Source organism: Berghia stephanieae, chromosome 4 (assembly GCF_034508935.2).
Source record: "Berghia stephanieae isolate SIO BIC M18660-M18661 chromosome 4, UCSD_Bste_1.3, whole genome shotgun sequence".
Lineage (NCBI taxonomy): Eukaryota > Metazoa > Mollusca > Gastropoda > Nudibranchia > Aeolidiidae > Berghia > Berghia stephanieae.
In genome coordinates, this window is record NC_088363.1 from 91,928,147 (window position 1) to 91,955,622 (window position 27,476).

General features: G+C 33.0%; 1 protein-coding gene and 1 long non-coding RNA gene across 2 annotated transcripts in view; both read right to left on the reverse strand.

Annotated features, from left to right (window-relative positions):
- Nucleotides 1-125: 125 nt before the first annotated feature.
- Nucleotides 126-8,916, reverse strand: LOC144971571 (uncharacterized). The gene is made up of 2 exons (XR_013645156.1): nucleotides 6,207-8,916; nucleotides 126-6,103 (listed from the first exon to the last, which is right to left on the reverse strand). It is a non-coding gene; the product is annotated as an uncharacterized LOC144971571 (long non-coding RNA).
- Nucleotides 8,917-11,730: 2,814 nt separating this feature from the next.
- LOC144971572 (hepatocyte growth factor receptor-like) overlaps nucleotides 11,731-27,476 on the reverse strand; it is a 42,482-nt gene continuing 26,736 nt past the window's right edge. Inside the window, exons 14-22 of the mRNA XM_078912614.1 lie at nucleotides 25,384-25,565; nucleotides 24,580-24,680; nucleotides 23,091-23,240; nucleotides 22,276-22,359; nucleotides 19,345-19,529; nucleotides 16,554-16,663; nucleotides 14,111-14,273; nucleotides 13,156-13,292; nucleotides 11,731-12,370 (exon numbers count right to left, since the gene is read on the reverse strand). Of these exons, the coding sequence (XP_078768740.1) occupies nucleotides 11,965-12,370; nucleotides 13,156-13,292; nucleotides 14,111-14,273; nucleotides 16,554-16,663; nucleotides 19,345-19,529; nucleotides 22,276-22,359; nucleotides 23,091-23,240; nucleotides 24,580-24,680; nucleotides 25,384-25,565 (1,518 nt within the window). The 3' untranslated portion in view covers nucleotides 11,731-11,964. The remainder of the gene's footprint in view (nucleotides 12,371-13,155; nucleotides 13,293-14,110; nucleotides 14,274-16,553; nucleotides 16,664-19,344; nucleotides 19,530-22,275; nucleotides 22,360-23,090; nucleotides 23,241-24,579; nucleotides 24,681-25,383; nucleotides 25,566-27,476) is intronic.

Sequence of the window (27,476 nt, forward strand, 5' to 3'; positions counted from 1 at the left end):
CGCCCAGGGTCACGACAAAACTAAGTAATCTCATTCCAAGACAATGACAGGAAACAATTGGAAAATGGTATGGGAGGGGATAGAAGACACAGCATGTACTGAGTAAACACTTCACCAACGGGCTATTAAGTGGTAATCATAGTAAGTTATTTATTCATAAACATTGGAACAAGAACAACATAATATTTATAACATACAAAGATTGCCAATAATTTAATTTGTAACATCAAAAGGTGCATGTTTTCCTTAACTAAGGCCTTTTCGCAACAGTAATATTAAATTAATAACCAGTCCCAACATGTGAGTGTTAAGTAGTCCACTATAAAAATAGACATGGTATTTTATCCCAATTTCTCGACACGAGACCGAAATAACAATGTGAAATTGAATGTAAGCTTCAATTTAATTACTAAAACAGATTAACTGGACGTTTCGGGTTTCCCCCTTATCGACAAAACAGGATGAATGAAACACTACAGATGAATGAGATAATGTGGTAGTGGCATGATAAAGGGGAAACCCGAAACGTCCATTTTATCTGTTTTACGTTTCGGGTTGCCACTACCACATTATCTCATTCATCTGTAGTGTTTCATTCATCCTGTTTTGTTGATAAAGGGGAAACCCGAAACGTCAATATTATCTGTTTTCGGAATTAAATTGAAGCTTACATTCAATTTCACATTGTTATTTATTTCTTCGAGCTTCGAGCAACAACATTTACATTCAACAGGAAACTGGCAGTTGCAGTTGCTTTTTACCCAGCGGGTAGGACATCCAATTAATTGTACAATACTTTCATCCAGACCTTTATGTAACCCATCAAACCAAACCAAATAGATGAACAGAGAGATTTTATTATTTTTAATTTGACAGAACTCCCAGTCCCAACTAGGAGTTTACAGGTCGTTCCAAATAGATATAGAATAGATAAAATGATAAATATTATAACTGTCTGGAGTCATTAAATTATAAAAATCTAAAACGTTTCTGTTTAACCTTGTCGAATCTTGGTGTCAAAGCGACGTGTACATATTTGAAGGTCCGATGACCCAAATTGTTATGGGCCCATAAAAATTTAATACTTATAAAAAGATAAAAAATACAATTTCAAGCTTATACTGAAAAATCACAGCTTCACAGAAACAGAAACCTTAAAGTTAAAATTAAAGGACCGAATTAAATTTTTTCAAATAAAGCTGTTAAATTCGTAATACAAAAATCTGTGCGAATAAATATATTGAATAAACGTTTCAACAGAAAGGGCAGTTCTAAAAGCCTATGGACCTGGTGTCTATCCTGGTAATTCTGTAATGTAAAAAGGGCAGTTATATATAATCGTTGATCATCCTCTAAAAAGGATATATTATACTATCCATAACAGCGTCAGTATCATTCCCGCAAATGCTGGCTAGCTGGCTGGATAGATGAGGTTAGCAAATGCAAATTCTAACTCATAATAAACAATAGTGATGCTAAGCTGCAAGAAACTGTGGACTGTAAAATGTAATAAACAAAAATGAATATAACAAAATACCAAACATATCTCTGTCGTCGATCTTACTTTTTAGCAATGTATTTATGTTTTTATTGTTTTTTTGTTGTCGGCTGAAGAAGGGTTTTGGTCCCGAAACGTTCCGTGTTTGGCATGTAGCTGTTATATTGATTTTTGTTTATTACTTAAACATAATAAAAAATTAATATGTTTGACCTTGACCAACGGAGATATTCTATTAATTGAGTTGCCGCATTCGAATTCCCTTATTTTGTAGGCATTCTTGAACAAAACATCATCAAAGTCATGATAGATAGTAAGTAAGGCCTATTGCGTTCTTTACTTTTTTCAGGTCAGCAACTAACAAGGTTTTTAAATACTTAAAAAAAAACAAAAAAAAACAAAAAAACAAACAGTTTGTTGAATATTTCATGAGAATGACAACGGCTCTTGCAACATGTAAAAGTCTTATCATTTTATGTTCCAACTGAAGTTAAAAAACAGTCTGACACTTCCCTAAAAAGTAGGTCCCAATCAAGGCAAGCCAACGATCAACCAAAAGGAAGTGAAAAGTGAGTTGTCCTCAGTAGTGTTCAAGGAAACAAGGATGGAATTCCATTGGTTGAACTATTGAATAATAGGTAACTCTCTGTTCACTTTCTCTAGTTGGTCATCGTCATGTATTTTGATTAAATGTTTTATTCAATGTCAGACAATAAATGTTTTTTTTTTGTTTTTAAGGGTTTTACAGTGGTTGCAACACATTTAGGTTATATCAGCGCCAGTAAAAAGGAAGAAAATGGGATTGTAAAAAGTTCTAGAATTACAATTAAAGCAGCCAAGAGAAAGTAAGACAAAGGGGAACTGGGAACAAATAAGAGAATAAATAAGTATACGAATTCTACAAGTCAATCCCAATTTATGCCATATAGTAATAAAAGTATCTAAGTGTTTAGAGAAAAATCAAAGCTGAATGTGTGATAAATCAGCGTTAACTACAATTAAGGGAGATTATGATTGGTTATTTGTCCTGCATACTCGATTTGGAGATCATGTTAGTGATAATAGGGAGTTGTTTGAAATATAATGACAAAACACCTCTTTTCTCGTAGGCCAGAAAACATTACTTTATATGTCATTTGTCATTCATTCTCTTCGTGTCCTCATGCTCACCTCACACTAATGTAATGATGATTTTTTTATTATTATTATCATTAAAATGTTTTTATGTTTTTAAGGGTTTTACGGCGCTTGCAACACATTAAGGTCATATCAGCGCCAGTAAAAAGGAAGAAAATGGGATAGTAAAAAGTTCTAGAATTACAAATTAAGCACAAAAGAAAAGGTCGACAAAGGGAAATTGTTCAATAGGGAACGATGTAGATTCCAAGAGCACACGACAAAGTCTTAGTTGAATCACCTAAAGTCTATCAGACAAGCAAGTCACTAAGAGAATACACTCAAATGCTTACCATCCTATAATTATATGTAACTAAACATAATACAATGCATAACAGAGAGATGATTTACAAGGAAAAAAATATCATCTCCCAAAACATTAACTATACATTCGATTTTCCCTCTCAGCCAAGGACTCCGACCAAGGTCAGGACAAAACAAGCAATCCTTCACCAAGACAAAGACAGAAAGCAATTGGAAAAACAGATTAGAGGGATAAAGACACATCAATACCCCTGCGGCTATGGGAGGTAGGAACCCCACCCAGTCAAAGTACTTTGAGATCACCTAAATGTCTCATCCTGATACAAGCGCATATCCCCACTAAGAGGAACACACTCAAATGTTTACAAATCATATAATATATGTAAAAAAAATAATACATTACACAACAGAGAGATGATTTACACGACAAAAAATATCATCTTCAAAAAATAACTATACATTTGACTGTTACCTTCCCAACTAGGGTATCCGACCAGGGCCAGGAAAAAAAAAGCAAGTAATCTCATTCCAAGACAAAGAGAGAAAGAATGTTGGAAAACAGATATAAGGGGATAGAAGACACAGTAAGTGCCTCCTGCCCACTATTGGATTTTGGAAACCCCACCCAAAAAAAAATAAAAGAGGATAAAAATTTTAGACCAATGACTGAAAGTGATGGTCTATATAGCTGTTGTGATAATGACTACAATAAACATGTATGTAGTCATGACAGGTCGTTCAGATAATAACAGTCAGTCAAGGAATCGGTTAATTGGAACACTGCTTAATTGAAACAATTTATACATTTCTATTCTAATTAAGTGGCTTGCGCTATATATATTAATAGATTAAGATGGTCCCCGTCTTTTCTGTAGGGAGAAAAAAAAACCAGAAAGAAAAAGGCATTCTGTCATTGTACAGCAGTATTGAGAGTTTTGATTATAGGACTGTGACAAAAAGTTATATATGTCTTGTTTATGACAAAAGAACAATATTACAACTACTTGTTATCTTCTGCTCCTATTATTCTTTCTGACAGTATGTGTACTTAGCAAATGTTTGAAGGTTTCAGTATCCTTCAATACCTTTATACCATCAGATAAGATGATCCATGAGCAGAATGAAATTCTGATAAATCTATACCACTTAATTTTAACTTTACTTGTTCGTGACATTACGTCACGTCATACTCGATCCATCTCATTGATTCAAAACTCATCAAACTTTTTAAAGGACTAATTCATTATCTCTTTCATGACTTTTCAAATCATGATCAGTAAAATTCCAAAATTAGAAAAGATTCACATCGTTAGATAATATTCATATCATCAATTCATTTCTTTTTTTTTTTTGTGGGTAATATTTAATTAACAACTCACCAATACAGAACTCATCAAACGTTTTATAACACTAATTCATTACCTCTTTCGTGACTTTGGTTGAAATTTAGTTTATGTATTTTCAAACCATAATCAGAAAAATTCCAGAATTAGATATATAACATTAACACATCATCACTTCATTTCTTTGTAGGAATCATATTCGACTTGGTTTTATCATTTGACGTTTGGAAAGTTGTCATAACTTGTACTAGAATCAACAAGACAAAACTTCAAAGGGTATATATAAAATTATCAGTTTAGAGATCTAAAACAATGTGGTTCAATATAATATTATCTTGTAAATAAATAAGCAAAATCATATAAATCGGTATGACTCTAATATATTATATAATTAACTTTCTATAATTTGTGATTGCATTTCACCTCTAAATGTATAATATATAAGTGTATAATGTTGTCATATATCAAGAAACAAGTAAGGGAGCAAACTCAAAACAATTTTAAAAAATAAATTCAAATCTAAATTTCTCTACAAATAGGATGTCCCAAATGCGATTGGTACAGATGATACAAAGTAGTCTGTGAAAAAAAGGATGTCCCAAATGCGATTGGTACAGATGATACAAAGTAGTCTGTGAAAAAAAGGATGTCCCAAATGCGATTGGTACAGATGATACAAAGTAGTCTGTGAAAAAAAGGATGTCCCAAATGCGATTGGTACAGATGATACAATGTAGTCTGTGAAAAAAAGGATGTCCCAAATGCGATTGGTACAGATGATACAAAGTAGTCTGTGAAAAAAAGGATGTCCCAAATGCGATTGGTACAGATGATACAAAGTAGTCTGTGAAAAAACTCCAAACATGGAGGACAATCAGCAAGTAGTGAGTCAAAGCACATGTGATGGCACATACAAAACATTTGATTTCAAGTAATATAATATTATATTATTCAGTCTCTTATCCAAAGTCTCAATATATCAATTTAAAACCATTTTTCAGTAGAAGCCATATTAGTTGTAGTAGAAGTAGTAGTAGTAGTAGTAGTAGTAGTAGTAGTAGTAGTAGTAGTAGTAGTAGTAGTAGTAGTAGTTGTAGTATTAGTAGAGGAAGTGGTGGAAGTAGTAGTAGTAGTAGTAGTAGTAGTAGTAGTAGTAGTAGTGGTAGTAGTGGTAGTAGTAGTAGTAGTAGTAGTAGTAGTAGTAGTAGTAGTAGTAGTAGTAGTAGTAGTAGTAGTAGTAGTAGTAGTAGTAGTAGTAGTAGTAGTAGTAGTAATGGTAGTAGAAATAGACGTAGTAGTAGTAGTAATGGTAGTGGAAATATGTTTTGTTTTGTTTTTAAGAGTTTTATGGCGCTTGCAACACATTTAGGTTATATCAGTGCCAGTAAAAAGGAAGAAAATGGGATAGTAAAAAGTTCTTGAATTACAAATAAAGCACCCAAGAAAACGTAAGACATAGGGGAGATGGGAACAAATAGGGATCAGATGTAGAATCCAAGAGCATACCACCAATGTACTTAGTTTGAGATCACCTATAAGTCTCATCCGGACACAAGCACAAAATCCAACAAAGAGGAATACACTCAAATGCTTACATTATACATTGAAAATAACAAATATAATAATACATAACAGAGAGATGATTTACAACAAGGAAAAAAATATCATCTTCCAAAACTATAACTATACATTCGACTGTTTCCCTCCCAGCCAAGGAACTCCGGCCAGGGCCAGGACAAAACCAAGTAATCTTATTCCAAGACAACGACAGGAAACAATTGGAAAACGGGTTGGGGGGATAGAAGACACAGTATGTACCCCCCTGCCCACTATGTGAGGTCAGGAACCCCACCCAGCTGCCCACTATGGGAGGTCAGGAACCCCACCCAGCTGCCCACTATGGGAGGTCAGGAACCCCATCCAGCTGCCCACTATGGGAGGTCAGGAACCCCACCCACGTTGTCACCACCAAATGGTTTGTTTGTTCAATGAGACGAATGGGTAAACAATGAATTCTTGATCTGCTGCTTACTAATGCAACCGTTATGAGTGGCAAATTCACTGTTATGTGCAGTTAGATTGGTCTCTCATTGTTAGAGGTAGATTATTAAGGTATCGGGGGGGTTTTTCCATTAAGACGTGAAATGTCACTGTCTGATAAACGTTGTTGCAAACCGACATGCAAAGGGGTCTTTCATTAGAAGTTGCATTGCCAGTCACAAGTCTGGAAAAATACAGTGAACTATGGAAAATCTGAAAATGTTCTCAATTTCATAGCCGCCACTTAATTGGGTTGCCTTCCCAATAAACCGGCTTATACTTCTATTACAAATGTAATTGTCACTCAGTAGTAATAGTAGTAGGATATAATAGTTCATGAAAAGGGAATGAAAGCCTTTGGTTTTCAAAATACATAATCATAAAAATAATTGTGCCAGTTTCAGTACTTATTCATTTTATGAATGAAAATAGCTACTAATTTATATGATTATTCAGAGGAAGGAACGCTAAAAGGAAACAGTTTTAATCAAGGACCAATATTAAGGACTATAGTTCACATTGATTGAGGTGTCAAATAAAAAATTTACTCTGAAAACACTATAGTTCACATTGATTGAAAAATCATCTTCCAAAACTAATAATAAACATTAGACTGTTCCCCTCTCAGCTAAGGATCCCACAGAGGCCAGGACAAAACCAAGAAATTCCATTCCAGGACAAAGACAGAAAGCAACTCGGAAAACAGATATAGGTGGATAGCAGACACAGCAGTGACCTCTTGTCCACTATGGGAGGTCAAAGGACCCTACCCAGGAAAATATACAATGTAGGCCATCATAAAACTAATTTGCGAAAACAAAATAAAGCTTGTTTGGATGAATTTAAGGGGCGGTTTGGGTCTAATTATTAGGAAAATCCTTCGAAAATTTGATTTTGAGATTTTGGTGGAAAATGATATTTTATTATCTTAGAAATAATATAATTGAAGTCCAAATTCTTAAAGTAGACTATAAAGGCACGAAATACACAGTCGAAAATGGTACAGGTAGTAAGAAATGTGTGAAAAACGGGAAGCTATTTTGCTATTTTCTCAATATGTCATTTTTGTAAGGGTATGGGAAACTGTGTCAAACGTTTCTCAGAATCTATTCGATGGAATTGTCTGAAAATTTCCACGGTTATCACAGAGATAATGTATTATGTCACCATAGAGAGATTTTTTTGATAAGATTTGTGAATTTTAAATTATAATCCTAAATCTGAATTTTTTACATCAATTTTGTCATAACAATTTGATTCTCAACTTTGTAATGATCTAATAAAAATTCCATAAGCTAAAGCCGTAAAATCTCTCTATGGTGACACAATATGGTACAATGTTGACAAGAGGGAAGAATATGGAGGTCATTCCTTCATTAGTTTTTGTGGAACGTTTGCCACAAGATTGTTATATTTTTTTATGTCAGACCCCCAAATTAGATCGCAAAATGGGTATGAACACAGATAATTAAAAATTTTCACTATAAATGTTGTTTTTTTACCTATATTGATGATACAGAATGTTTAAAACCGCCCAATAAAGGTTATTAAATTTTTTTTAGAAAAGACCCAAACCGCCCCTTAAGCAGCACTTTACAAAATCAAATAAATATAATTATCATTAATATCCTTATTGTAATTCTAGCTCCTACTCCAAAAGGTCTCATCAGAGCGATATTGAATGCTTTTCTTTTCTTTGGTCCCAGGTTTAAGAGAATCATTGACATTTAAACCAATCGATATTTGAAGAACGAATGGATCTGGCCAATTTTTCAAAATACGTGTCTTTCCAGAGTATAAAAGTTAACTGGTTAATGGGAGCGATCTATATTCATGTTTTTGTCCAACCAAGTCATCAATCACATGATTTGTTGCTGTCCAACGATTTAATATATCTTCAGAGATGTAAACACGCTGCTTTGTTTATGAAAGTTGTAAACATACCCATGTGTCAACCTGAACGAAATGACCAATCGTGATGTAAGATTTTTCAAAAACAGTGAACACTTTTCACTATGTGGGTCACCTTGAGCACATATTCCACTGTGACCAATGACCTCAAACACATGAAAATGTAATTTTAGATGGCTCCCATTGCAGGTCATTCATTCTGAGCTGTTACACGATCCTTAAAAATACCATCTTTTATTATGACAATATCCAATGGCATACAAGGGATCATTCATCATTATTATACCAATTCATTCAATACAAGAAGTGAACATCATTTAATATTCATTTGTATAAACAAAAAATAGTGAGAATTCGAGATCCATGATCCTAAATATCGACCACAGGTCCCATACACATGATAAGGTACATAACAATAGCAACAAACAAAAAAGTGTTTTGTTTTTTTTCTATTCAAGACCACAAAGTTCTCATCTATTTTCAAAGGGCTTTGGCAATGTGATTAAATATATAAAATATTCAATATAATTACAATTATGATAAAAAAACAAAACTTCATTATGCTTGAAGACAAAAACCTAATAATAATAAATATGACAACAGTCATAAACTATAACAAACACAAAAAATAAATATATTGACATATTGACAATTTTTGTTTAGTAAATGCTGATGCCCCTCCATTCCCCCAATCTCCCCCCCCCCCCCCCCCCCCCCTCTCCCCCTCTCTCTCTCTCTCTCTCTCTCTCTCTCTCTCTCTCTCTCTCTCTCTCTCTCTCTCTCTGCTTGGAAATGCTGTGAACCTCGCCTTCACACGCAATCACATGCATGCACACACAGAAACACACATATTCATAACAAACAAGCACACGCACAAACATGCACACAGTCAAAGATTCCTTAGCAGGTAAACAGACTCCCCTCATAATCCATTCCAATCATGCATTATTTATATTTGCGTAAGTATTTGTATATGTGCCATTATAAATGATTTAAATATTTTGGTCTATATAACGTGTATAACATCACTCAACACATAAAATGGATTTTTTAAACTGAGCCAGACTTTTGACTACATAAAGTGCTTCGTTGACTACAAACAAAACATGGAATAAACATTGCAACCTTTTAACAAGGTCATCGCAAATGGTATTAGGTCGGTTAGACTGATCCACACAAAAAAATGAATCCTAAGCTTATATACCGGCTCTGGTACAAAAAACATCATTTACAGTTGTTTTATAGAAGTCAAGATCTTTGTATAGTTCTTAGGTTAGAGCCAAAAATTCGTAATATGACGAAATTTTAGTTTTAGTAGGCAGGCCTGGAAAAGAATAATTATAACAGACATGCCAAATTGAAAACTTAAAATTTTGTAATTTTTATGTCAATTTTTAGTAATTTGATGAGGGAATTTGTAATTTCTGAAATTGTGTACCAACAACCATAATAATAATAATAATAATAATATTATTATTATTATTATCATTATTTTAGTAGTAGTAGTAGTAGTAGTAGTAGTAGTAGTAGTAGAAGTAGTAGTAGTAGTAGTAGTAGTAGTAGTAGTAGTAGTTCTTCTTCTTATCATTATTATTATTTAACTATTACCAAGAATTAAAATTTCGTAATTTTCCATAAAATTTCGTATTTGGCCATGAAATTTGTCTAAAATTTGTAAAATTACAAATAATTCGTAAAATTCGGCAGGTATGTTATAAGCTGTTGAAACCAATATCAGAAAGGGGTCTGTTTCTCTGTCTGATTTGTCTACAGAGTTACAGCATCCCAAAAGTAAAAATAAGTTAATTTAATAGAATGTGTGATTCAATCGCAAACCACAAAATTGGTTTGCCCTATAGACTTAAAGAAGTTCTGATATTTGATGAGTCAAACCATCAAAGTTTGTTTTCGTTTCTTACTTGATTTGTTTTGATGAAAATATTATATTCTTGTATGAGTTATATTGGCAATTGCCTAAAAATAAACTTTTGAACTTGTCCTTTGTGCTCATGGATACCTAATCCCTGGTATCACATGACTCTTATCAATAAATAGTTGATAGTATCATAATTCAAACGAAAATGAAAACAGCGACTTACACCCTAAGCACCCCATATCACGTATATTTTTGGTGTACTGATGGAATTGTTTTGTTTACACCAAAATAAATCCTTTTTCTAATTAGCCATTCAAGTGATACAGCATTATAGGTGATACGTGATACCTGGTACCTACGGCATGACGATAACTCTTTAATGTTGAAAACTATTGTAAGTAAATATCAAAGGATAAAATACTTGGCAGCTTTTATTGGATCACCAAACTACTCAATATGGATAACAGATTTTAGATATATAAAAATACATATATACAATAAAAATCATTTAAATTAATGATAGCTATATAATTAATATTAATGACAAATAGTTAATTAATACTGTTATCATTATTGACAACAATGGCTACGACATTGGATAAATCTCTCTGTCCTCAAATACAAATACTCAGAATTGAGTCGACTTCGAGTAAGATTAAAATTCAGAACGAGAAAAACAACAACAATAATAATAATAGCAATAACAATAATAATAATAACAACAACAACAACAACAACAACAACAACAACAAAATAATAATAATAATATAATAATAATATAATAATAATAAATAATAATAATAATAAACAATAATAATAATAACAATAATAATAATAATAATAATAATAATAATAATAATAAATAATAAAAATAATAATAATAATAATAATAATAATAATAATAATAATAATAATAATAATAATAACAAAATATATAATAAATTAACGATAAACAATACATAATAATAAGCAATAACAATAATAATAATAATACACAATAATAATAATAATAATAATAATAATAATAATAATAATAATAATAATAATAATAATAATAATAATAATAAAATAATATAATAATAATAATAAATAATTAATAATAATAATAAATAATATATAATAATAATAATATAATAATAATAATAATAATAATAATAATAATAATAATAATAATAATAATAATAATAATAATATAATAATAATAATAATAATAATAATAATAATAATAATAATAATAAACTGGACGCCAGTCTTTGGAACTAAACATTATCCCCCCCCCCCCCCCCCCCAAAAAAAATGTTCATAAATTCCTGCATCAGACCGATAAATATGAAAAAAAAAAAGAATTGAAAAAGGACATCAGACATGCCCAAGCAGCAAACAAAATCTGCGCTTCCTCACACACACACAAAAAAAAGGAGAAAAAAAGAAATAAAAACTAACTAAATTTCAAGAAAAAAAAATGTGTCTAACTTATTATTCAAGCTGTCTATTTGCTCTACAAACAAATATGGCCTACTGCATAAATATGGTATAATAACCAGTTCTGATTTAAGAAGATTTAAAAGAACAAATGAAGTTTCTAAAACTATTTGATCATAAAGTTTTCACTTTAAATACCATTTTTATCAACAAGTCCATCCCTGACATAATACCATATAAGAGCAGTGGATCATAGATGTGGAAGAGTTCAAACATGAAACAGAAATATTAAGTGATTGATTTTTTCTAAAATGTCATAAGTATCCAAGGAGGGGAAACCAAATAAGCTGGGCAAGTAGGAGTCAAAAATATAATATGTGTGTAAATAACAGTTTTATATGTATAAATGGCAGGCCTGATATCGGTTATGAAAATCATACTCGTAGTGCTGTAGTTTCTGTCGGTTCGTTTGCATCATCACCATCATCTGCAGCATCAATATCTTTTGCAGCAATTGCCGTAGCACCCTTGGCACTGACACCGGCACCATTGTTACTGTTTGATCTCTTTGCTGCTTGTGCTGCTGTTCTTGCTGATGATGCCAATGTCTTATTACTTCTTGTGGAGTCCTGAGTCGTATCTTCAGCGACAGGTATCTCATCTCTATAGTAGTAATTGTTGCATTCTCCAATGTTGACATATGTAGTTTGAATATTTCTGTTACTGACACCAGTTTGGTGCATGATTTGCTCCACCATGTCTCTGATGTCCGTCACCAATTGGCCAAATGTGGGTCTGTCTGCAGGATTAGCGTGCCAGCACTCCATCATTATGTCATATCTGAAAAACAAAGATGATGGTCGTTTTGTTGTTTGTTTCGAAGGGTTTTTATCAAGGCCATTAAATAGGAAGTAAATGGGATAGTCAAAGAATTCTAGATTAACAATTAAAAGCACAAACGTAAAAGTGAAACAAAAGGGGGGTGGTTCAATTAGGGAACAGATGTAGATTCCAAGAACAAACTAGCAGTGTACTTAGTTTGAGATCACCGAAAAGTCTCATCCAAATAGAAGCCTAGGAACACACTAAGAGGAAAACACTCAAACGTTTATAAACTATTAATAGGTTCCAAACAATGCAACCATTCATAACAGAGAGATGCTTTACAAGGAAAATAATATCATCTCTCCAAACTAATTCTATACATTTGACTGTGTCCCCCTCAGCCAAGGACTCCGGTAAGGGTCAGGACAAAACCAAGTGATTCCATTCCAAAACAAAGATAAAAAGCAACTCAGAAAACAGATACAGGGGCCTCCTACCCACCATGGGAGGTTCAAGGACCCCACCCAGATGATCTGTTAACCTGAAGGTTTAAGAAATTTATAAGTGCATGTAACACTTTAACTCTGTGCTGTTATCATTCTCCTGGTGACAAACAGACCAGGCCTGCCATTATATCCACATAAGTCATGGAATATTTTATGATTGGAAAGGAACTCATTCCCTGTTAAATGTTAACAGTCGCTTTGCTGCCTACGAAAAGGAAAATGTTTCACAATTCACAGGACTGTAATTAATTTTTGAGTTCTATGCCTAGAAAACATGTGTGTATATAAACTTACAGGGGGTCTGGACAGAACTGTGGATGGGGCATGCGTCTTCCAGCTTTCAGGTATCTTGTGATATCCCAATTGTCCACCTCTGGGTACGGCATAGCACCCCTTGTCATCAGCTCCCACAGAACAACACCAAACGACCACTGTGGGATGGCAGGCAGAAAGGAAAATCAGTCAAAAATTCTACTAGGCAGCTTAACCAAAAATAAAAGTAAATAAACTAATAATTTAGAATGTTGGCAGGTGTTCTTTAATTTTATTTTTATTAACAACCTCCTCCCACATTCCAAAATCTTATTGCGACAAAAAAAAAAAATGGCTTCCACTTGACTCATTTAGTCCTTTACGTCATATTCCGAGCTCAGACTGAACCATCTAATCTCATCATCCCAAATTAGTGGTAACAATGAAGCTGTCATTTTTTTTCACTTTATGTCATAACGGAGGAGTCAACTCAATAATAACAAACAATTAACTGGGGACAAAGCACAATCCTTAATGGAGTTTCAAGACTGACATGATACAAAAACCATCTGAACCATTAATAAATGCTTCGTGATAATATAATCAATGTCCAGACCTGTACAATCAGGTGGATACCTCCAAACTTCATTTATTCATTTACTTTTTTTTTCTACATGCACATCAGCAGTTTAACTCACTCAATCCTAGAGATTTTTGCTACTTTTCAAAATTGGAAAAAAATATATTAAAAATGAGCATGTACATAGATAGTTTTAGTCAACTACCATTACCATGCAAAAACTAAAAACTAGTCGTTGTTAGTGTTGAGTGAGTTAAGTCTGTTTGAATGATCTGGCCAGTTTATATAAAGTACAAAAGGAAGAAGAAAAGGGGACTCAAACAAAAAAAATCCATGATTAAAAATAAATAAATAAATGGGGGAATAGAATGTGAATAGTTAAACATTTTTTATAGAATAAAAAACCATCAAACCTACCACATCAGATTTGGCACTATAATTTCCTTTCTCCAACGATTCAATGGCCATCCACTTGACAGGCAATTTGGCTTTCTTGTTGTCAGAGCAGTAATAATCTCGCTCGTAAATGTCTCGAGCTAAACCAAAGTCTGCCACTCTGACATGCAACTCTTCATCTAACCTACAATCAAAGAGATATAGGGATTAAAGTAAATTATTATAATATATGTTGAACTTGGGTAGGGATTGAGTCTCGGGGGGTAAGTATGAAGGACCAACATTATACAGCTAACTTCCCAAGCTTCTTTTGAGAAATAGCAATGTGAAATTGAATGTAAACTTCAATTTAATTACAAAAACAGATCAAATGAACGTTTCAGGTTTCCCCTTTATCAACACACAGGATGAATGAAACACTACAGATGAATGAGATAATGTGGTAGTGGCGTTGTTAAGATGAATAAGCAAAACATTGATGGGCATCATCAGTTTATTCATCTTAACAACGCCACTACCACATTATCTCATTCATCTGTGGTGTTTCATTCATCCTGTCTGTTGATAAAGGGGAAACCCGAAACATTCATTTGATCTGTTTTTGTAATTAAATCAAAGCTTACATTCAATTTCACATTGTTATTATTTCTTCGAGCTTCAAGCAGCAACATTTACATTACCAAGCTTCTTTTGAGAAAATCAAGATTTTAAGCTCTTTGATGAAGTTGAAAAGTTTTTGTATAAATGCTGTAACAGTTCAAAGAGGGAAATTTCTCCAACCATATGATAATTGTAATAACAATAACAATTCAAAACTGAAAACAGTAGAGGTGGCGACGTCAAGTCATTAGCGGAGATAATGGAATCAAAACCTACTGCAATAGGGAGAGCCTTGGATCTGGATTTGACGAGCGAGGATAGAAACTAGATCTACATTCAAACAAGAAAAATAGAAATCCCTATTTTGTTTTAGCTTTTTAATTTTGACTAAGCATTTATATTAGCACCTTCCGTTCGGTAAAAATGAACTCAGTAATTTATACACTACCCTACTAGTCCTGACTCATCAAGCCTCTAGAAATGTAAAAGCCAAACCGCCCACACTTGAGACTGTGCCAAAACGGTCACTATTGTAACAACCAAAACCAAAAGACATTAAACATTAATTTATTATATAAACTGTGAAATGCTTAAATTTTATCCAATTCCCTGGGGTAGACGATGAAAAATAGTTTAAATTTTACAGTCAAACATCAATGGAATAGCAGAAATGACTTTTGGCGCATTTTCCACGCTTTAAAACGCAATTTCTGTTCTGATTTTGTTGCTTGAGCGTCAGAAACTGATGACATTGAAATCCTGCCATGGCTCTTCAAAATAACTGAATATTGATGTTAGCCATCAAGCATACATGTTACTATTTTCATTTGACTTTGTTAGCTTATTAATGTCATGAAATTCCATAAAAAGAATTTATTTCCAATGTGTAACAATTACATATATGAAATTTTAGACTTTTATAATGCTTCACATGACGAAATTAGATGATTGTAATTTCATTTTCACTGATTTTCTTGGCAAATTATGCCGGATTAGCGGGTAAAAAAAACAATACATAATTCAAGAGTCGAGAGAAGAAAAAAATTAATTGTGGGATGTGATTTCACTGGCTTTGATATTCGACAATTTTTTCTAGTAAATGAATTATTAATAAAAACACTGTATAAAAAACAAACAAAAAATTCTACAGCCGTCACAAAAAAAGGTTAAATGTCCAACAAGACTGCAAAATAATAATAAAATACCATGCAAAAGCTGGGAAGGAATTACAACCATTGTTGCATTATCATATTTCTATGTCTTTTAATTCTCTCTCTCTCTCTCTCTCTCTCTCTCTCTCTCTCTCTCTCTCTCTCTCTCTCTCTCTCTCTCTCTCTCTCTCTCTCTCTCTCTCTCACTCACACACACACACACACACACACACACACACACAAAACTTATTAATAAAAACGAATTTTTAATCGGACGTTGTGGCTCAGCGGTACAGTCTTTGCTTCATACCCAAAAGGTACCAAGTTCAAATACTGTGTGACCTTGAGCAAGTCACCTCGTCCTAGCTCAGTTTGCGTCGCTGCACTGCGGCTGATGCATGAGTTATTCCAGTCTTCCATCGGAATAGACCCTAGGAGGCAAATTTCCCCAATGGCACGAATAAAGGGATTTTTTTAAAACACACACACACACACAAACATGATAAGCACACACACACACATGACAAGTACACACACACACACACACACACACATAACAAGCACACACAAAACATTCTTAATTCCTCCATGTCGTTGACCTGATGATTAATTTAAGTTGTTTGAAAGTAAAGCAGTAGAGGAAGACGAAAAAAGGAAGAGACCAAGAAACCATTCACCCTTTTGTCTTGTGAGATTTATAAACATAAACTTACATGCAATTCCTGGCAGCGAGATCTCTGTGTACAAATTTAAGGCCGGATAAGTATTCCATACCTTTGGCTATGTCAATACTGTACAGAATGAGATCTTTGATAGTTGGTTGCTGTAAAATCAAAGGTTATTTTCTGACTATAATTTAAGAACGACATTAAAATTATGATTTATCAACAAAAAAAAAGAAAACAGAAAACTTGTGGCCAGGACATAGGGATCCAATGCTATCGTGTGTCTCAAATTCATGCACACACTGAAAACAAATTAATAATCGAAACAGATTAATATTATTCAATTACAGTTTAGTTGCTGTATTATGTCTTAGAGCTTGAAAACATTTTTTTTTTAATTTCTGATTTTTCTTCCACAAAATCAAAACATTAAGAGTCTCTATTGATTAGAACATCAAAAGCCATGCATAAACTGGAATAAGGTAACATATCATTACACATCAATCTATAACTATTACTAGAGTCTTTGGATAAACTAATCAGATTTAGATGTCTGTGTCAAAGTTATGAAATAAATTAAACACAAAGCATTTCATTGTGTATGAAACATGTAAATTCATGAAAAGGAAGTATAACTCCAACCATGCCCATTAATTATCAAAATAACTAAACAATTAAACAAATACATAAATAAATAAACTAAAATAAAACAGAATACTGAGAAATTAAAACACAAATTCAAATATGGTCACAGCAACCAATTTCAACATTATTCTCCATTCTTTTATGCTCTAATCTTTTCCCTCTCAAACCTCACAAAACTGGAGGCACAATATTCATATTCTACACATCCCTTTAAAATTATATTTAACTGAAAACTGCTTTTAAATGGAGATAGTGAGAAAAGGGGACATGACAGGTTGCCGTTTATAGTCAAGTTTTTTTTGCTTGTTGTTTTTTGTTTTTTTTTTTGCTTCTTCATTTATTTTTTTTCGTGTGCTATTTTTTTTATGTTGTAAAACTCTTAATGATAAAGCCCTGTTTGAAATCATAATCTAAACGATAATTCAATTCCATGTTCACTAAATTTGCAAAATTCAGAATTTCACAAAAACTGGCTTATATTTTCTTAAATTAGATACGTTATAAAAATCAAATGTTCTAGTTTTTTTCTTTAAAGGCCATGAAGACGGGATTTGTGTCAGTTTTTTTCATAATCAAATGTTCAAATAATCACCCAATGCCTATAACAACCTCTATTACAATTCTTCGCTTTATTAATGGGTTCAAATGATCTTGTTTTCCACTGATATCAATTCGTTGTGTGATGAGGAGATGATAGACAAGGGAAATTCAAGAAATTGGAAACTGATCCATATTACAACAAAAAGCGTCAACAATTTTTTATGTCAGATAAGTTTTCATCATTCTTTCATTTCTCTAAACAAAAAAAAAAACAAAAAAGAAAAGGTATCTTTATTCATACTTAAAACGAGTTTTTAGATGAGATTCACAGCTCGGTTTGAATGGTAGAGTGATTGACATAACACTATCTGGATCACTCGTGTGGTGATTCACACATAACAAAATTCTGAAACCCCTGAAATCTATTTTTATTCTTTTGCAGTGAATGATTTTAAACTAAAGAAAATTGATTCGTTGTGAACATTATTCTGCTAGGGTTTTGTTGATGAAGAAGAAGGGAGAGAAACTTTTTTAATTTGCAGAATATTTACGAGTTTATTTCCTAAGTCTGATAAGGGACAGTCAAATCATTAAAGTTTGTGATAACTTAAACATGTCAGCTATCAGTCTGCTATAGCTATATTTTAAAGAATACATTCCATTGTCTAAAATCATTGGACAAACAGATGATCCACATATTGCAAACGTTTGGCTAGCAACAGCATTTTTCTAATGTACATGAGAATCTTATATTGCCTCAATCAAGTCGAACTATTTCTATGCTAAATAAAACAAAAACTGGTATTGTATTATGCCAAGTTCTTTTTCCACGAGTGCTTGTTTGAGAAAAGGTAGCTTAGGATAGTGATCCAACACATGGAATAGGCCTAAAATATTCTGCCATTTAAATAAATTGAATACTCATCATTCCATAAACCCTTGTATTATAAACTTCATTATGAACAATTTTAAATACAAACAATATTACAAATCAAATGTCATTAGTTGCAAACTTTGGTAATGACCTTCACCTTGGTTAAAAGACTGGAAACTTCAATCCACCGATCTAAAACAAAATGAGGAAATCATTCAAAAACATGTCCCTTTTGAAAGATAATAATGTTGGACAATATGATTTCAATATGAACCGAACTGCAAAATTATTTGACAATATTCTACCTCTGACACACAATATCAGGGTAATAAAACTGTCAATAAAATAGAACGGGAGCAGCCACTTTAAGGCACGCTCATTTGATCTTGTTTTTCTCTCATTATTTACTCCTAGTGGTCAAAAGTCTTTGGGCATTGATGATATCTAGTACAACCTTCAAATCGAAAACAATTTGATCAATAAATGAGATCAGTGTATGATGACTGTCTAAATTTGTATATTTCATTATAACATCTAGCATTATGGTTTGGGCCAAGAATCCTGACTTAAAATTATTGGTAATTTTTTTTTATTTTTTTTTTTTGGGTGTGAATGAATATGATGTTAGTATTACCCAGCCCCATATTGACACATGCTTTCACAAAAATTGAAATGGCAAAGCTGTTGAAGTTGATGTTAATGATGATGATGATGATGATGATGATGATGATGATGATGATGATGATGATGATGATGATGATGATGATAAGTGATGCTTACATTATTTTCATCCTTGATATATGTGAGCAAGTCTCCGTGCTTCATGAACGGTAGTACCACTAAAGGCATTGAGTCAAGCTCAAGACACACTCCAATCAAAGTTAACACGTTAGGGTGGTTGAAGTCCTTCATACGTAGAGCCTCCTGCAAGAAACTCTGTAACTGGATGTCTCGAGGGTTATTGTCTGTTGGGAATGGGGAAAAAACAAACAAACAATAGCTATAGCTTGAAATCCTGTCAATTTGTATTGTTGAGAGAATGTGTTAGATTTAACCCTCTCCTTACCAACTATAAGAAAATATTCACATTTGTGTTGATTCCATATTTCAGATTTATTGTAATGTACAATACAAACTTTGAAGACAAATCTTTGTTACAGCTGTGATAAATTAATGCTGTTTTTTGAGGCACCTCATTATGGACAAAGGTCTAATTGCTTTTGAGTTTAAGATTTTTTCGTCTTAGGTAAGTAAGACATTTAGGTAAGTAAGACATTTAGGTAAGTAAGACATTTAGGTAAGTAAGACATTTAGGTAAGTAAGACAGATAGTAAGTAAGACATTTAGGTAAGTAAGACATTTAGGTAAGTAAGACATTTAGGTAAGTAAGACATTTAGGTAAGTAAGACATTTAGGTAAGTAAGACATTTAGGTAAGTAAGACATTTAGGTAAGTAAGACATTTAGGTAAGTAAGACATTTGTAGACCTGTAAATGAGCTCTATAAAAATTGACTGAAACTCTTCGACAAACTGAAGATTCAATTATTTTTTTTAAAATAAGGGCATCATTGGAGAGGAGAGTGATAAATACAATACATTAAAATAGTGGGTGTTATTTCTTACTGGAAGTATGACTGCCATAATTTGATGTAGAAGGAATGCTAAATAAGCATGTCATTCATATAGGTAAAGATGACTTCATCAAAATCATATTCCTGCTTCTGGAATTTTTTTGACATAGTCAGAAAAATAATCACCATTATCATCTTTAACTTCTAGCCATGACCTATTGAATTTATTCCTCACATCTTTATCCACGAACAGCTAAGCCATTGTGAGAACATTAGAATAATGTAGCAATGAGCAAACTTGATTTTCAATCAGTAAATGACCGGAAAAAAAACTTAAATAAATATGACTTCTGGCCAATACACTGAATTATTAAGTAGAAGTGAATTATCAAGAAGTAACTTCGGCAGGCGTAGCGGAAAAATTCAAAGAATCGAAATGAAGGTAAATCGCCACAAAACAGCAAGCTCGCTTGGGCTTGAGCAAAACAATGGCAGAAAACGTCCTGATTTGCACGGGAATTAATTAGGCTACTTACCATTGTTCCTTACAATCAGGTACTCAATCAGTGAAGAAACGGTCAACCAGTTTGTTTACAACGTGAGGCAATCGAAATGTACTTGTAGCAATCTATCCTAACTTTCGATTTGAAGGTGTCTACATAACATTCGCAATTTACTTTATCATATTTTTGAGACTCGCCAGGTAAATGTGGTCAATTTTGGCTTAGACGAAACAGTGAAATTTATCGCTCGGTGGCTCAGTTAAAATTGGCTACAGTTGGGATCACGACGGGTTTGGAAAGTGAAAAAATAATTTAACGAAGGATGTGTGAAAATACCCAGGGATGTGTTCAGACACGCCTTTTATAAAAAGCGTCACTTAGTCTTGGCAATATATACATCGTTAATATAAACGGTCCCCATGAGCTATGCGTAGCGCTGTGGAACACTCCTATTTACTTTACGGTCATTCGACTACGATTTGTGAATTCTTTCTTTTTTTATTTATTTATTTCTTTCTTTCCTTTTTTTAAATATTTGAATTTGACAAATTGACTGATTTCAGTTAATTGACTGAGAATTTACAAGTCTAATTTAGGTAAGTAAGACAGATAGTAAGTAAGACATTTAGGTAAGTAAGACATTTAGGTAAGTAAGACATTTCAAGAAAACTCCTAAAAAAGTCAGTAAGGAGAGAGTTAATAACATTTCCAATGACAGATATTTTTTTCTGACAGAAATGAGACCCATCACCTCAAAACAGTATGTTTTTTAATTAAGCAGTCCTTCAGAATAATAAATAAAATAAATGAGCTTTCATATAGGGCAATATCCACTTAGCGTGCTCAAAGCGCTTTACAAGGGGTCCCTCAATTAACATTTAGGTCGGGACATGACGCCTGTTAGGCGATATTACAATTTTTCGGACAAAGACAATGCTGTTAACGGCCAGGTACTCATGTTACACCTGAGTACGGTGAGAGAATGTGAGTAAAGAGCCTTTTCCAAGGACTCAACTATACGTCGAGCAAGGCTCGAACCCAGGACCTTCCGATCAGAAAGCGAGTGTCACTAGACCACATAGCCGCACAGAAGACAAAGGAAAATGTGGCCAGATAACATCAAAGAAAGAAGAGGATTGAAACTGTATGGGCCGACAGAGAAGCCAATGACCGAGATGTGTGGCACCGAGTTGTGAAGGCTGCATCCCATGTTCCCCCTGATGACCATAAATAAATTATATATAAATAAAATTCCCTTTATTCATCCCATAGGGGAAATTTGTCTCTAGGGTCAATTTCAAGGGAACACTGGAATAACCCAGGCGTCAGCAGGCTGAAATGAAGTCAGAGTCACTAGGCTGAAAGGAGCAAATAGCCTGGAGAGGTCAAATCTGAAAACTGCAGCGACATTCATCTACCCCCTCCCCCCCCCCTTCAATCATGATGTCTCTAATATGTCATTCAATTAAAGACAGGCTTTAAAAATTTGGTATAAAGGTGTGCCATACCAAAACACTTCAATAAAGAGGGTACTCGTATACCTTCCAAACCGAATTCCGCTCCAGGACATATGTGATTTGCATAGCATAGCAACATTTTCAATTAATTTACAATGATAACTTTTACCAGAACTTACCATGAAGAGTCTTCACAGCCACTAAAATATCTCCCTTTTGGTCAGGCAATGTCAGGAAACCTCTTCTAACACAGCCAAAGTTACCTAAAAATAGAGAAAGGGAGAGAGAGAGAGAGAGACAATGTTAAACCTAAATCTCACATTTTTTATCATGCATGACAACAAGGGTCTTTCTATCTCTACCATACTTTTTGATTGAAAACTATGTTCTTTTAAAAACAAAGATTTGATGATCACGATAATAACAATTTATTGAGGTTTTGTACAATGCATGAACAGCTTCACAAATGAATGCAAAATGAAAGTGAAAGAATACACAATTTAGCATTGACAACAGATTGAATCTAGGAGACATTTTTTTTTTTTTTTTTGATTTTAGCAATGCCTTTGAATTTTTAGACGTTTTTCTGAACTCGGACAAACTAAAAATATTTCAACAATAACTAATAAAAAGTTAAATCAATGCTCTCCACGGCCAATTTAAGTAAGTTAGACAAAACAAGACAAAGTATATAGATTTGTATTCAAAACAAAATAGACAATATCATTTTATATTTATATTTGCGTTGCTCTGATTGTTCTTCTTCGCCAACTTACTAACTTATCTCAGTAAATGCATAATTTTGTAGTCAAGCCCAGTTTATACCGGTTTCTTTGGCAACAAACAGGCAATAGCAATTGCTTGACACCCTTTGTATAGGATGTCTATAACAAAGTACTTACACAACTTCACCCATGATCAATGTCGGTCCCTTTGTATGTGAAACGAGTGCTCTACAAAATGAGTTACCAAGACTCCCAAAATGCATACTTACCCTTCCCAATTTCATTAGCAAGAGTGAGACATTCTCTATCCACCAGTAAATTCTCTTCCTCGATGAGGTGCAACGTGTCTTCATCTATCTGGGCCTTGTGAGAAGGCATTGCACTAGCACCATAAGGATAGTTCACGCCATCTAGATAATCTACTCACACAAATACAGACAGAAAAAACAATGAAAAATGAAAAAAAAAAATGGGTTAATAATCATTGACAAATTTTTATAAATGATTCTACACACTTATAAATAGAAGGCATTGTCTTGCTGTATGTTGTGAAAATGACCAAAGACAACCATGTGGGGTCCGAAATTTAGATGTCACATCATCTCATTCATCTGTGGTGTTTCATTCATCCTGTTTTGTTGATAAAGGGGAAACCCGAAACGTTCATTTGATCTGTTTTTGTAATTAAATTGAAGCTTACATTCTACTTCACATTATTATTTATTTCAAATGAATAAAAGTACATTTGATACCCATAAATCCTAACTAAAACTTTATTTAATGGTTCTATCATTAAGTTGCTAATGGTTTGTATAGAAAATCTTAGGAACTCGCAGGAGAAAAAAATTCCAATTCTAAACTCTGATTATAAATTAATTGGTCATTGATTTTTTTTTTGTTATAAAAGACCATTCTCTTTAACTTTCAACTATTCACAGCTCTAGAGGTCACCCACAGTAAGTATCCTTGTTACTTCATTGAGAGCTATTATATTCAATTGAACTACATTTTTGTGCTTTAGAAAGGCTAAACTGCGAATAATAATAATGAGACATAATTTGCACAAAATGGAAATCTTTTCTGGTCACTTGGTAAATTAAAAAAAAAAAAAGTTTTCACGAATGAATTCATCAGTCACATTCGTTTGATTAGTTCCAAAACGGCTTCCAATGGATTGAAGAAATGGGATTTCAGAAGGGCTTAGGGCTGAATACAAATAACACAATTATCAAAAGTATTTCATAATACTACTAAATTATTACTATTATTATTATATTATTATCATCATTACTATCAGTATTATTATCATCATTATTACTACTATTTTAATTATTTTCATCCTCTATTACAAGAGCTATAACCTAACAATAATTGCCTATTTGGACAATAAAGATTATTATTATTATTATTATTATTATTTATTATTATTATTATTATTATTATTATTATTATTATTTTTATCATTATCATTATTATTATTATTATTATTATTATTATTATTATTTTTATTATTATTATTGTTACAATTCTTCGTAAAATACTTTTGAGGTAACAATGACACTAGTCAATATGAATGAGTCTGGTCTGAAGACCAGCTAAGTTATGACTGATACGCTTAGCTTTACAATCCTAACACAATGTTAGTTATGACTGATACGCTTAGCTTTACAATCCTAACACAATGTTAATGTCGCCATGAAAAAATTAGTTTAAACTGCCATTCGGTGTTGTTTTGTATAATTATTTATTCCCACTAACCATTGTCAGAATTTAAATTTCTGGGGCTACTTGGTCCAATGAGTCCAGTATGGGCATCACGATTTGCCGTATATTGGATACTGCCTTCAACAGGTTTGGGCCTGAAAATGAATACAAAAACAAAAATCATTAAGGTGAAACAACCAGACCATTATGATGATCATGCATGTATGTTGTGAATCTGTTTTTATTTTTTCTATTTACTTCATTCCCCAATAAGAAAATAAAAAAACTCTCTAAAATTAAACTAATTCACTTAATGTCAAGATAATTGTCTTGAAATTAAAATTCCAAAACAAAATACATATGCTCAGAGGGATGCTGAACTGAAAAACCTCAAAGACATTTTTTTTAATTGGCTGAAAATATGACAAGACCTGATAGCCACACTGTCCCATAAAAATGGCCATCTGCAGATTCAGGATGGCACTTAATTGGAATATTTGCATAGCAATTTTGTTACTATGGGAGCCATCTATATTCACGTTTTCGGCCAACCAAGTCATCAATCACATGATTTGTTGCTGTCCAACGATTGGATGCTTCTTAACCAATAAAAACACGCTGTTTTGTTTATGAAAATTGTACACATACTCATGTGTCATTCTGAACAAAATGGCCAATCGTGATTCTAGATATTTCTAAAGCTGTGAACACTTTTCACTATGTAGGTCATTTTGAGCACACTTTGCAATGTGACCAATGAGCTCGAGCACATGGAAATGTAATAAAGATCATGCCCATTAAGCAGTTGTAACCCTATCAATACATCTTTTCTTTTCTTTTTTTTTAATGGTAGCTTACTTGAAAATTCCACATTGTCTCTTCTTCATGGCAACTAAGAGGATGATCAAAGTAATCACAACGAGTGCAATGATGACTATGAAGACAATAGTAGTACTAGGCATGGCAGAGGAGATTTCACTTCTTACAAATTCTACAAAGCCGATGTCTGTGTTACTAAAAACAAGGTTGCCCACTGTGATCTAGAATAGAAATAAATGATGGAATGATTCGTGAAATAATTCAAATAAAAATGTATAAAAAACAAATCTTTGTCAATAGTCATAAATCAAGAATTTTCACTAATGTATCATAACTGTATAATGGAATTTTGTTTTGAAAATTGATATCATTGTTGAAAATACAACAATAAAAAATTCACCTTTTACAGAGAACTAAGGCAGACTTTTAAGACTTTGAACAGATTATTTGCCACAACTAAGGAAAAAGATCTGTTTTTCTTCTTCTTCTTCTTCTTCCTTTACTTGCAGTCCACCTTTGGTGTATTGTCACGAGTTTTACATCAGCAATATTGAACATGACATAGTTGTATATTGTAGGATTCTTATAAAATGACCCAATCATGTGCTTTCATCGCGTCTTCAGAGAGGTTATTCCAAAGTCGAATTGTTGATGGCATAAAGGATTGCATATGACTCTGTCATTTCAAACTTGGTATTCGGCATCATTGGTCGTGATCCCTTGTTCTTGCAATTGTTGGTCTTGGTTGGAGTTCATTAGCTTCGACTTCCACCAGGTCTTTCAGCATCTTATAAAACGTTGTTACTTTAGCTCTTTTTCTTCTTTCCTCAAGTGTTGTCCCAAGTTCTTAACAATACCAGTTCCTTAATGGTTATTCTGTGTAATCACCAGTGACCATGCGAGCTGCCTTCCACTGTACCATTTCAATTTCTTTCTTATTTCCCTCTTTCACAGGGTCCCAAACTACCGAGGCATACTCAATGATGGGTCGTGTTAGTGTTTTGTAACAGGTTTCTTTTATTTTTTGCAAAAAATTGCCTAGGTTTATTCATATGAGAGCATTGATGTTGTTTTTTAGAAATGTTATCAACATGTTCGTTCCAAGAGAGATTTGATGTTATTGTTAGAAGTATTTTGAAGATTTAACTGTAGCAAGTTTTGAACTGTCAATGGTGTAATCGTTTATCAGTGGACCCCGTTTGTTGGATATACTCAGTACCTCACACTTTGCTGGATTAAAATCAATAAGCCACCTCTTTTCCCAATGTGGAAGATTATTTAGATCTCGCTGTCATTGGATTGTATCTGATATATTATCGATTGTTCTATACAGAAGGCATTCATCAGCGAACAATCTAGCCTTCGAGGTTACCAAGGCAGGAAGATCGTTGATGTATATTAAAAACAGTAGCTGCCTCATAACTGTTCCCTGGGGAATGCCAGATGTTACACGCTCTATATCAGAAACCTGGCCGTGAAGGATAATTTTTTATTTTTTGAGACCGGTCTCTGAGAAAACTGGAAATCCATGTGAGAATGTTTCCTTGGATACCATAATAATAATATAATAATTTGTTGAGTAGGTGCTCGTGGGGATGCCCTAGGTATCCGCTAGAAAGGCTCACAAATTATTACAATAAAACTATCAGAGGATTTTACTCCAATTATCAATTAATTAGAATAAACTACAATGTTACTCCAATTTCTAATTGGAATAAACTTCTGTGGATAGCTTGTTTGTATAGAAATAAATTTAACTTTAAAAAAAATCCCAGATAGTGACTAAAATTTAAGCATTTCCATCTTCCCTAACTGAATATAAATGGACAAAAATCAAGATTCCATCCAGTTTAGAGAAAACAATGTGCTGATTTGATTATGTAAGTTAGAACATATCAAAGACACGAAATCAGAAATATCAAACTTTTTATTAATATGTTAAAATTATATGGCTCTGTAACAAATGCCTTGATCAAGGGGTAGTGCAAGTCAATTTTACTTTATTTTATAAACTTATGTCTAATATTTTCAAAATAAGTGCTTATGAGTAAAATAACTATACCGTCAAGTTTTGCTATGGAACTAAAATGGAAATAGCATTCGGTTTTAAGATGGACAATTACCATTTTTCA